Raw genomic sequence first — 13,343 nt, 5'->3', positions numbered from 1 at the left:
CCTTTTCTTTTCCCGTTCTCTTCTGTTTTCCTGTAGGGCAACATAGATGTCTATACCCCATTGTTTATGTATTTTATTTCTCAATGACAAATAAAAACAATTTTTAACATTCATTTTTAAAAACTTTAAGAGTTCTACATTCTCTTCCTTCCTCTATCCCTACCCATCCTAATGGAGATGGCAAGTAATTTGATATAGGTTACACATATGAAGTCATGCAAATCACTTCCATAATAGTCATTTTATGAAAGACTAGTTATATTTCCTTCCATCCTCTCTAGGCTCCCAATTCATTCTATCGTCTCCTTTGACTTTGTCCCTCTCAAAAGTGTTTGCTTCTGATTACCCCCTCATCCTACTTACCCTCCCTTCTATTGCTCCCTTCTTATACCCTTCCCTCTTAATTTTCCTGTAGGGTAAAATGGGTTTCCATACCCAATTGAGTGTGATTGCTATTCTCTTGTTAAGCCAAATCCAATGAGAATAAGGTTCACTCATTCCCTCTCACTTCCTTCACTCCCCTCCAATGTAAAAGTTTTTTGTTGACTCCTTTATGTGAGACAGTTTACCCCATTCTACCTCTTCCTTTCTCCTTCTCCAAGTACCTTACTCTCTCAATACTTAATTTTATTTTTTTAGATATCATTCCTTCATATTCAATTCACCTTGTGCCTTCTGTCCAGATAGATAGATTCCCTCCAACTACCCTCATACTAAGAAAGATCTCATGAGTTACAAATATCATCTTTCCACATAGGAATGCAAACAGTTCAGCTTTAATTAATCTCTTATCATTTCGCTTTTCAGTTTACCTTTCCATGTTTCTCCTGATTCTTGTTTTTGAAAGTCAGTTTTTCTATTCAGCTCTGGTCTTTTCATCAAGAATGCTTGAAGCTCCTCTATTTCATTGAATATCCTTTTTTTTTCCCGTGAAGCACTACACTCAGTTTTGTTGAGTAGGTGATTCTTGGTTTTAATCCTAGCTCCTTTGACCTCTGGAATATCATATTCCAAGCCCTCTGATTTCTTAATGTAGAAGCTGCTAAATCCTGTGTTATCCTGATTGTGTTTACACAATACTCGAATTTTTTCTGTCTGTCTGTTTGTAATATTTTCTCCTTCACATGAGAGCTCTGGAATTTGGCTACAATATTCCTTGGAATTTTCCTTTTGGATCTCTTTCAGTAAGTGATTGGTGGACTCCCTCAATTTCTATTTTACCCTCCAGTTGTAGAATCACAGGACAGTTGTCCTTGATAATTTCTTGAAAGATGATGTCTAGGCTCTTTTTTTTTTAATTATGACATTCAGGTAGTCCGAAAGTTTTTAAATTATCTCTCTTGAATCTATTTTCCAGGTCAGTTGTTTTTCTATTGAGATATTTCACATTGTCTTCCATTTTTTCATTCTTTTCATTTTGTTTTATAATTTCTTGATTTCTCATTAGCTTCCATTTGATCCCTTCTAATTTTAAAGGAATTCTTTTCCTTAGTGAGCTTTGGGACTTCTCTGCATTTTAAGGCATTCTTCTCCTCATTGTCTTTTTGGACATCTTTTGCAATTTGGGTAAATCTATATTTAAGGTGTTATTTTCTTCAGCATTTTGGAGGGTCTCCTTTACCAAGCTGTTGACTCATTTTGCAGAATTTTCTTGTATCATTCTTATTTCTCTTCCCAATTTTTCTTCTACTTCTCTTACTTAATTTTCAAAATTGTTTCTGAGGTCTTCTCTGGCCTGGGATAAATTCATATTTTTCTTGGAGGCTTTGGATGTAGGGTTTTTATCTTTGTTGTCTTTTTCTGGTTGTATGTTTTGATCTTCCTTGTCACCGAAGTAAGATTATATAATCTGATTCTTTTCTGTAATTTTTTTTTTCATTTTCCCAGCCAATTATTTGACTTTTTAACTTTTTTATGGTAGAACCTGCTTATAGTGTGGAGGGTGTACTGTCTCCATCTTTAGGGTTTGGGGCAACTGTTTTCAGAGATACTTCTAGGGACCTGCAAATTTTCAGTTCTTCCAAAGTTCTATGATCAAATGAGAGGTGTTTACTCCTTTCCTGGTCTGTAATCTGATCTGTGAGTGACCACAAACACTCTTTTCTGCCTTGAAACTGTGAGGAGGATTCCCTCTTCACCACTGCCACTCCAGCACTGCTCCTTACTCCAGGACCTCCAACCAGATCCAAGCACAGCCTAAGAAAGAGAATCCTGCCCCAGTGCCAGATCAGCTACTTGATTCCTCCACCATCTGTGGGCTGAGAGGTCTGAAAGTAGCCACTGCTGCCATCACCCCAGTTACAGAGCTGGGGTTGAACTGTGCTCCTTTTTCATGTAGATCTGACATATCTTTCTTACTGACCTTCTTAAGTTCTCTTTGGCGTTTGTGGGTTGAGAAGTCTGGAAACCACCAAAGTTGCTGGTGATTCAATCCCCTTAGTCCTGCTTCAGTTTTTCTAGTGCCTGGTCTGTGCCAGCACAGCTCATACTGGACTATGCTCCTCTCTCAGACCAGTGAAACAGATATTTCCTGTCAACCATCAAGAATGCCTTAGGCTTCAAATTAGTTGCATTCAGTCATTTTGTGGGTTCTGTTGCTCTAAAATTTGTTTAGAGTCATTTTGTATAAGTATTTGTAGATGTTTAGGGGAGAGCTCAAGGAAGTCCCTGCTTTTACTCTTGCCATCTGGGCTCTGCCTCTGACACTTGAAATTTTTATGACATTATTTCTTGGGTTGAACCAAAATTGGTTCTTGGTTTCTACAGAACAAGTGCAATCTTACTATATGATGACTTTTCAAGTATTTGAAGACAGATGGAATGTTCTTCCTGTAATGCCCAACAATTTCAATAATTTTCAAAATCAAATAACTAAAACAAATGGAAAAACTGGGAGATGTGAGAAAGATTCTACAAGAACTTCTGTTGTCTTCTGTCTACTAAGAGATATTTATTTCTGCTTAGGTTCGTCTAGAGCACTATGGATATCCCTTCTTTGAGACAATGCTTCATCTGCTTCAGTGAATTCAGGGATCTCTGCCTCAGCTTAAATTCCTCAAAAGTAGAATAAATGAGTGGCCTGAGGGGTAGATGGCAGCAATGATCACATCAAATATTGTGTCAGGTTCACTCTGTTGTAAAAAGTAGATGGATGTTACTAGGGGAAAGGCCAAACAGTAAATAACAAAGAGGATGAGGAAAGAGATCACAGCTTTCATGGCTCTAAAATGGATCTCTGTTCTGGGATCTCTAGCATCCATGGCATTGAGCTTCATCTTTCTGGTATGCTTCCACACAGAGACGATTAACAGGATCAATGAGATCAGGGACACAGTAAAAAGAAAGAGAATCCCCAGGCTGAGAAAAATGAGGGTATTACAGTAACCAGATTTACTCATATTATTTCTCTGTTGTCTCTACTTCCCAAGTTCTTAACATCTTCATTATATTTCTCTGTTATTAGGAGGCTAATGAATATAGATATGAGTAAAGATGCCAGTAGGATTATGAGAATGACTCTTTTGATTCTCCACTTCAGCCAGAGAAAAAGAGATGGGAGAAACTGGCTATCTTCAGTCAGTAGAATATGCTAAGGTACATAGAAAAGCAAATGCTTAACTAGCTGGTAATTGTCCAGAAGCTATCTACAATTTTCAAAATAGTTTCACAGTGAAATGCCTCCAGATAAAGAATTATCATAAAGCTATTTGATAGTATCATAAGCAATAGGCCAATTCTTGAGATGGCCAGGCTGGTGAGAATTAAATGAACCAAGCACAGTTTCCTTTTCTTGACCCAGTCAATCAAGTTCACCAGTCCAATGAATCCATTCCCCACAATTCCCATTATGAAATCTTCAGTTACCATGGTTAGAAAGATGGCCTCCATTGCATCCAACTTGTTTGCAGAGAGAAAACTCCACTGTCCAATAGTGCAGCTTTTGGATTAACTTTCAACCAACCTTTTAAAGAGAGTTAGCTATGTCACTGAGCTTTTGCAGTCATTTCTTTTTCTCTGCCTTGATTGTGCCTCCTGTCTCCAGAGAGAAAGCTTTTGCCTATATGTTTGTACAGGGTTAGAATTGTTTTCACAAAATTTCCATGCATTTTGAATGCATGGTGAGAACTGAAGGGTTGGGCTTCTGTTTACATGCAAATAGGAATAGATTCCCTTTGATCAATTTACACATTCCTTTTGATGCTACTTTCCATAAACTTCAGATTCATCATCAGTTTGAGCTATGAATCAAGTGACCCTCAAAAATCATCCATGTTCTTGACATTGAAACAAATGTGGAAATGAATTTCAGTATGGCCATCAGTAGTGAATATTTATAAAGGCTTAAAGCCTTATTAAACACTAGTCACAATAAAAAATAAATCATCTAACTGCATTTAAAGTTCTTGTCACAGGATAGAAGCCATTTTCTGGTTACTATTTAATCTGCTTTCTAAGAAAGATGAGGCATTGATGTCCATTATATCATTCCAATTTCACTATATCTGTTTTTTTAAATGTTTCTAGGCTCAAAGCTATAGTCTCCATCTATTTAGAAAAGCACCGTTTGAAGCTCCTCCAATTTTGCTAGTGAATTTAATTAAGAATGCCTGTACTGTTACAAAAGATTTATGATGGAAACGTATTCATATCCAGAGAAGGAATTGTGGAGTCTGAAAGCAGATCAAAGCATACTATTTTCATGGTTTGGGGAATTTTTTTCTTTCTCATATTTTTCCCTTTTGTTTTATTTCATCTTTTACAACATGAGTAATGTTGAAATATGAGACACTGTAAATATATAACCTATATCAGATTGCATACTATCCTGGGGTGAAGGGAGAAAAGGGAGGGAGGGAGAAAAGGGAGGGAGGGAGAAAAATCTGGAATTCAAAATCTTATAAAAATGAATGTTGCAAATTATCTTTATGTGTAATTTTAAAAGTACTATTAAGTGCAGCAAAAAAGAATGTCCATCTCTCATACTTTATTCAGATATATGCTGGCTTAAAAAAGTTTATAATGTATGAAAATTTTCAGTTAACACACCTCAAAGGTCACAGGTACAAAAATCCTTCAAGGAACATGGTATTCAATCCATCATTCAATCAACAAGCATGCATTACTGCCTGACATTGTGCTATTATGTCATGATCACACATTCCTAGTCATTCTGGCATCAGCAGAATCATATATGTTGCCCATTTGGCTATGACAAAATAAAATCATATATAAATAATTCTTTTCCCAAGTGAGCCACACTACTCTCTAAGTGCCTAATAAATGTTTTTTGAGTAACTGATGAATTCATCAATGCCAGGTTTGTCTTTAATAGAGTACAAAGAGATACAGTCCACCTAGATGGATCAGGCATGTTATTCAAATGCCCAATGTACACTTGCCTAAAAGACTATTTTATGGAGAACCCACAAAAAGCAAATGCTCACATCGTGGACAGAAGAAGTGATACAAGGACACTCTCAAGGTCTCTCTTAAGAACTTTGGGACTGGTAGTCTGACATGAGAGACACTATCAGAGGACCGGTCAGCATAGCATGCTCTCATTAGAGAACATGCTGCACTCTGTGAGAAAAGCAGAAATAAAATAGCTCAAAAGAAGTGGAAGATGCACAAATTTGGAGAATCCACCCTAAATGTTCACATGAACTATTTGTGCCCAATCTGTAGTAGAACATGCCAGGCTTGAATGGGTCTGATCAGCCACAGTTGGACGCAATGAAACTTGACTCTAGCACAGTGATGCCATTTTGGTCCTCTTTGAGAATGAAGGACCACAACCAAACAATTAATGTAGTAATACATTGCTATAACCAATGTATTAACAGGATCAAACAAAGGCCTACAGTACATTGGGTTAATTCTATAGAAGGGCATTAAAAATTCAGACAATTGTGGGACAAAGGGAGAAAACATTTAGTGTTAGTAGTTGCTAGTAGCTGCTATTTGTATCAAAGTATTAACAAAGAATATTTAAATCATTCCTCCACCAAAGTACCAAATAATCAACAGTAGAAGAGCAAGATATGCAAACAAAAATATGAAGATTTATCATATATATTTCATTTTACAACCAAATACAACAAAAAATCAATGTTGTTATAATCAAGTTGATCATGTACTAAAATTATAAAATGTCATAGTTGGAAAACACCTGTGTAAAGATACAATCCCAACCACCTGTCCAACAAGCACATCCTTTTCACTATATTCCCTTCAGACTTTACATCATGTTTGAACATCTCAAGTAAGCAAGACTTGCCATGAAGTACATTCAGTTTTTGGATACCTGAATTTTTTTTGATGTACCTTGATTTAAAATACTTATTCATTCTTTTAAATTGGTTGTTTTAGGTTTCAACATTCACTTCCACATGATTTTGAGCTCCAAATTTTCTCCCCATCTCTCCTCTCTCCTCCCCTCCAAGATGGCAGACATTCTGATTACCCCATCCCCAATCTGCCCCCCCTTCTGTTACCCTCCCTTTTCTTTTCCCCTTCCCTTCTATTTTCCTGTAGGACAACATAGATTTCTATACCCCATTGTTTATGTATTTTATTTCTCAATAGCAAGTAAAAACAATTTTATTTTCATTTTTAAACTTTAGAGTTCCACATTTTCTCCCTTCTTCCATCTCTACCCATCCTAATTTAGATGGCAAGTAATTTGATATAGGTTATACATGTGTATTCATGCAAATCACTTCCATAATAGTCATTTGTGAAAGACCAATTATATTTCCCTCCATCCTCTCCAGATTCCCAATTCATTCTATTCTCTCCTCTGACTCAGTCCCTCTCAAAAGTGTTTGCTTCTGATTACCCCCTCATCCTACTTGCTCTCCCTTCTATCGTTCCCCTCTTATACCCTTCCCTCCTAATTTTCCTGTAGGGTAAGATAGATTTCCACACCCAATTGAGTGTGAATGCTATTTCCTTGTTAAGCCAAGTCCAATGAGAGTAAGGTTCACTCATTCCCTATCACCTTCTTTACTCCCCTCCAATGTAAAAGCTTTTTCTTGCCTCCTTTATGTGATATAATTTACCCCATTCTACCTCTCCCTTTCTCCTTCTCCAAGTACCTTACTCTCTCAATACTTAATTTTATTTTCTAGATACCATTCCTTCATATTCAGTTCACCTTGTACCCTCTGTCTAGATAGATAGATTCCCTCCAACTACCCTCATTCTAAGAAAAGTCTCATGAGTTACAAATATCATCTTTCCACATAGGAATGCAAAGAGTTCACCTTTAATAAGTCACTTATCATTTCTCTTTCTTCTTTACCTTTCCATATTTCTCTTGATTTTTGTATTTGAAAATCAGTTTTTCTATTCAGCTCTGCTCTTTTCATTAAAATGCTTGAAGCTCCTTTATTTCATTGAATATCCTGTTATTATCATGAAGAATTATACTCAGTTTTGTTGAGTAGGTGATTCTTGGTTTTAATCCTAGCTCCTTTGACCTCTGGAATATCATATTCCAAGCCCTCTGGTTTCTTAATGTAGAAGCTGCTAAATCCTGTGTTATCCTGATTGTGTTTACACAATACTCGAATTGTTTCTTTCTGTCTGTTTGTAATATTTTCTCCTTGACCTGGGAGCTCTGGAATTTGGCTACAATATTCCTTGGAATTTTCCTTTTGGATCTCTTTCAGTAAGTGATTGGTGGACTCCCTCAATTTCTATTTTACCCTCCAGTTGTAGAATCACAGGGCAATTTTCCTTGATAATTTCTTGAAAGATGATGTCTAAGCTCTTTTTTGATTATGACATTCAGTAGTCCAATAGTTTTTAAATTATCTCTCTTGGATCTATTTTCCAGGTCAGTTGTTTTTCCATTGAGGTATTTCACATTATCCTCTATTTTTGCATTCTTTTCATTTTGTTTTATAATTTCTTGGTTTTTCATTAACTTCAATATTTACTGCATTTTAATTTTTAAGGAATTATTTTCTTTAGTGAGCTTTGGGACCTCTCTGCCTTTTAATACATTCTTCTCCTCATGGTCTTTTTGGACCTCTTTTGCAATTTGGGTTAATCTATTTTTAAGGTGTTATTTTCTGCAACATTTTGAGAGATCTCCTTTAGCAAGCTGTTGACTCATTTTGCAGGATTTTCTTGTATCATTCTTATTTATCTTCCCAATTTTTCTTTTACTTCTCTTACTTGATTTTCAAAATCCTTTTTGAGCTCTTCCATAGCCTGTGAGCAATTCATATTTTTCTTGGAGGCTTTGAATGTAGGAGTTTTATCTTTGTTTTCTTTTTCTGGTTGTATGTTTTGATCTTCCTTGTCACCAGAGTAAGATTATATAATCTGATTTTTTTCTGTCATTTGTTCATTTCCCCAGCCAATTATTTGACTTTTTACTCTTTCTTATGATAGAGCCCTGCTTACAGAGTGGAGGATGTACTGTCCCAAGCTTCAGGGTTTTGGGATGCTGTTTTGAGAGATACTGCTAGGGACTTGCAAATTTTCAGTTCTTCCAAGGTTCTATGATCAAATGAGGGGTGTTTACTCTTCTCCTTCTCTCTGCTCTGGTCTGTGAATGACCACAAGCACTCTTCTCTGGTTTGGAACTATGAAGAGGATTCCCTCTCCACTACTGCCACATGCTATGCCATACCAGCATTGCTCTTTATCCCAGAACCTCCAACAAGATCCAAGCATACACAAAGCAAGAAAATCTTGCCTCGGTGCTAGATTGACTACTTGATCCCCCACCATCTGTGGGCCAAAAGCTCTGAAAGCAGCCACTGCTTCCATCTTTGCCACCCCAGGGCTGGGGTTGGACTGTGTTCCTTTTTATGTCAGTGTAACACATCTTTCTTACTGATTTTCTAAGCTCTCTTTGGCATTGGTGGGTTGAGAAGTCTGGAAAGTACCAGAGCTGCTGGTGGTTCAATCCCCTGAGCCATGCTCCAGGTTTACTAGTGCCTGGTGTGAGCCTGCACAGCCCACACTGGACTGTGCTCCACTCTCAGATTAGTGCAACAGACCTTTCCTGTCAATCTTCCAGTGTCTTGGGCTAGAAATTCATTTCATTCTGTCATTTTGTGGGTTCTGCTGCTAAAAAATTTGTTTGAGTCATTTTGATCAGATATTTGGAGATGTTCAGAGTAGAGCTCAAATAAGTCCCTGCTTTTACTCTGTCATCTGGGCTCCATGTCTGACACTTGAAGTTTTTATGACATTACTTCTTGTGTTGAACTGAAATTGCTTCTTGTTTTTTACAGAACAAGGATAATCCTTCCATATGATGACTTTCTAAGTATTTGAAGACAGATGTAATGTTCTTTCTGCAACAACCAACAATTTCAATAGTGTTCAAAATTAAATAAATAAAACAAATGGAAAAATTGGGAAAGGTGAGAAAGATTCTACAAGAACTCCTATTCCCTTCTTTCCACTAAAAGATATTTATTTCTGCACAAGTTTATCTAAGGCCCTGTGGATATCCCTCCTTTGAGACAACACTTCATCTGCTTCAGTGAAGTCAGGGATCTCTGCCTCAGCTTAATGTTCCCCAAAATCAGGATAAATGAGTGGCCTGAAGGGTAGATGGCAGCAATGATCACACTAAATATTGTGGCTAGTTCACTCTGTTGAAGAAAGCAGTTGGATGCTACTATGAGAAAAGCCAAACAGTAAATAAGAAAGAGGATGAGGAAAGAGATCACAGCTTTCATGGCTCTAAAATGGATCTCTGTTCTGGGATCTCTAGCATCCATGGCATTGAGCTTCATCTTTCTGGTATGCTTCCACACAGAGACGATTAACAGGAAACATGAGATGAGAGACACAGTAAAGGGAAAGAGAGTCCCCAGATTAAGGAAAGTCAGGATGTTAAAATAGGCAGAGTTATTTGTATTATTTCTCTTGCTCTCTCTCCTTCCCAAATTCTTAACATCTTCATTATTAGAAGGCTCCGTTATTAGAAGGCTAATGAGTACAGATATGAGTAAAGATGCCAGTAGGATTATGAGAATCACTCTTTTAATTCTCCACTTCAGCCAGAGAAAAAGAGGGTGGGAGAAACTGGCTATCTTCAAACAGTAGAATATGCTAAGGCAGGTAGCAAACCAAATGCTTAACTGGTTGGCAATTGTCCAGAAGCTATTCATAATTTTCAAAATATTGTTATAGGCAAATGCCTCTGGATAAAGAAGTAGTAGAAAACTATTTAGTAGCATTAAAAACAATATGCCAATTCTTGAGATGGCCAGGCTGGTGAGAATTAAATCAAGTAAGCAGATTTTCTTTTTCTTGACCCAATCAATCAAGTTCACCAGTCCAATGAATCCATTTCCCAAAATTCCCATTATGAACTCTCCAGTTATCATGGTTAGAAAGATGGCCTCCATTGCACCTAACATGTCTGCAGGGAGCAAACTCCAATGTCCAGTAGTGCAGCTTTTGGATTAATTTTCAACCAACCTGTTGAAGAGACTTATCTATGTCATTGAGCTTTTGCAGTCATATCTTTTTCTCTGCCTTGATTGTGCCTCCTGTCTCCAGAGAGAAAGCTTTTGCCTATATGTTTGTACAAGGTTAGAATTGTTTTCACAAAATTTGCTTATTCTATGCAAGTACACTGATCTATGTATGGGTTTCTAAAAGGAAATCGAGTTATTTTATTAGCACTGCAGCTTGTGATTTTGCATGAGTAGTGAGAACTGAAGGGTTGGGCTTCTGTTTACATGCAAATGGGAAAAGATTACCTTGCATCACTTTACAAAATCCTTTTGATGTGCTTTCCATACACTTCAAATTCATCATCAGTTTGAGCTATGAATCAAGTGACCCTCAAAAATCATCCATATTCTTCACAATGAAACGAATGTGGAAATGAATTTCAGTATGGCCATCAGCAGTGAATATTTCTAAAAGCTAAAAGCCTTATTAAACACTATTCACAGTAAAAAACAAATCATTTAACTGCATTTAAAGTTCTTTTCACAGTATGGAAGTAGTTTTCTGGTTATTATTTAATCTGCTTTCTAAGAGAGTTGAGGCACTCGATTTCCATTATGTCATTTCACTATATCAATTTTTTTTTAATGTTACTAGGCTCAAAGCAATTGTCTCCATCTTTTTAAAAAAGCAATGTTTGAAGCTCCTCCAATTTTGTTAGTGAATTTCATTCATAGTACTATTCCAAAAGATTTATGATGGAAAAATATTCACATCCAGAGAAGGAACTGTGGAGTCTGAAAGCAGATCGAAGCATACTATTTTCATTGTTCGGGGATTTTTTTCCTTTCTCATATTTTTTCCCTTCTGTTCTATCTCATCTTTTACAACATGAGTAATGTTGAAATATGAGATACTGTAAATGTATAACCTATATCAGATTGTATGCTATCCTGGGGTGAGGGGAGAAAAGGGAGGGAGCGAGAAAAATCTGGAACTCAAAATCTTACAAAGATGAATGTTGCAAATTATCTTTACATGTAATTTTCAAAGTACTATTAAGTGCAGCAAAAAAGAATGTCTGTCTCTCATACTTCATTCTGACATATGCTAGTTTAAAAAAAGTTTATAATATATAAAAATTTTCAGTTGACATCCCTAAAAGTTCACAGGGACAAAAATCCTTGAAGGAAGACTGTATTCAATCAATCAATCAATCAACAAGCGTACATGGCATTGTGCTAAGGATAGGTGATTCAAAAAGAAAACAGGAAACATTCCCTTGGGAATCTCGCAGTCTAGCTTGGCGGGTAGATAACATGTATATAGGCAAGTATTTACAAATAGATATAAAATCAATACAGGTAATGGGGAGGAGAAAAATCACTAGAAACCAGGGAGATAAGGACTTTCATTCCCTTCCTTTTGCACTAGGCTCTTCTATCATGCCAGCCCAAATATACTTATCCTGAAAAGTCACATCTGCTCTAAAATTCATTCCTGGGAATTTCTCTAAGTCCCTAAGGGCCCACCCTGTGACTGGATGGCTCCACCTAGAGCATCCACTTAAGGACAATTTTTAGAATGCGGAAACTCCTAGAGGGTAGAGATTGTTTTTCTCCTTGTTCATAGTTATGTTCTCAGGCTTAACACAGGGTCTGGCCTACAGCTAGCTTAATAAATGCCTGTTGACTGATTGGGTGGCTTTATGTAGAAAGCAGTGGTTGGAGAAAGTAGGGATTCCAAGGTGATGGTGAAGATGAAGTCCATTTCAGAGAGAGGCAGCACAAAGACAAGGAAACCTTTCACTTCCTTATTCCTACTCACACAGACCATGCTTTGCTTTTAAAGATAGATTTTATCAGCAAAAGTTTGTAGTCATTGATTGAAACACTGGGCAATATTTCTGTACAATCCAACTTGACTTCCTCTTATTGATTTATCTGAGGCCTAACTTGTTGTTTTAACTGTATTGTTTGGTAAAGTTCCTCCTATTGATGAATTAAATAGCCATTCACCTAAATATCAAAGTGTGGAGAATTTGCATTTTTCACACATTTTGTTGCTTTAGTGTAGATGACTAGATCTGATGAGATTTTATAATGTTCTGACATTTTAAAACTTAAATTAAATTAAAAATATTACCCTCAGGTAGAAAGATTTGGAGGACCTGCTGCTGTCTCACTTCTATTCACTTGGAACAGTGACCCTCCCAGGACACACTTGCAAAAACTACCCACCCTTCACCAGACCCAATCTGCTCAGCTTTAGAACTCTAACTCTGGGCTGTACTCATTGGTAGTTGAACACAAACTCACAAAGAAACCAACTAGCTAGTTCCTGACCATACTATACATGTCTTTCAGACATTAGGATAGAAATCAGGATCAAGGCCTATTTAGGCAACATGTCATCTGTCTCATCGCTGGTTGTTGAGGCATCTCATCCTGGATGCTCTTACTTTGACAACATTCATCACATTTATACTACCATTGATATTAGAAAGGGAGCAATACCTGACTGTCCCATCTACACATAATCCTTATGATTCCTCAGACCAAAACTCTCCTCCTTGGCCACTATTCTCCTTATTACTTCCCCTATTGTAATATAAGCTCCTTGAGGACAGGGCTAATCTTGGTTTTGTATTTATATCTCCCAGTGCTAGCACAGTCTGTCACAAAGTAAACACAAATTTCTTTCATTCATTCATTCACCTCACCATCAATAAATAAGGAATACCTCCTTAATTGGGTATTTGAGACCATCTCCAAGATACCATCAAAGGAAACTACTTTGGTGAGTGTATATCTCTCTGTATAATTCTTTTCTTCATGCCAATGCTCAGTGAATATAGTAAAATTATCTCAACAGTTACATCTGTCCAGGAATCTTGGATGAATTTGATGTAT

The 13,343-nt window shown here is 36.9% G+C and overlaps 1 protein-coding gene and 1 pseudogene across 1 annotated transcript; both read right to left on the bottom strand.

Annotated features, from left to right (window-relative positions):
• Nucleotides 1–2,970: 2,970 nt before the first annotated feature.
• On the bottom strand, nucleotides 2,971–8,936 carry LOC140512268 (taste receptor type 2 member 7-like; annotated as a pseudogene).
• Nucleotides 8,937–9,458: 522 nt separating this feature from the next.
• On the bottom strand, nucleotides 9,459–10,394 carry LOC140511244 (taste receptor type 2 member 7-like). Its single transcript, XM_072620275.1, has one exon. The coding sequence runs from the start codon at nucleotides 10,392–10,394 to the stop codon at nucleotides 9,459–9,461; it is 936 nt and encodes a 311-aa protein (XP_072476376.1).
• Nucleotides 10,395–13,343: the final 2,949 nt, after the last annotated feature.

Source organism: Notamacropus eugenii, chromosome 6, assembly GCF_028372415.1.
Source record: "Notamacropus eugenii isolate mMacEug1 chromosome 6, mMacEug1.pri_v2, whole genome shotgun sequence".
NCBI lineage: Eukaryota > Metazoa > Chordata > Mammalia > Diprotodontia > Macropodidae > Notamacropus > Notamacropus eugenii.
Note: the sequence above shows the minus strand (reverse complement) of the source record. Positions and strands in the feature narration are given on the sequence as shown.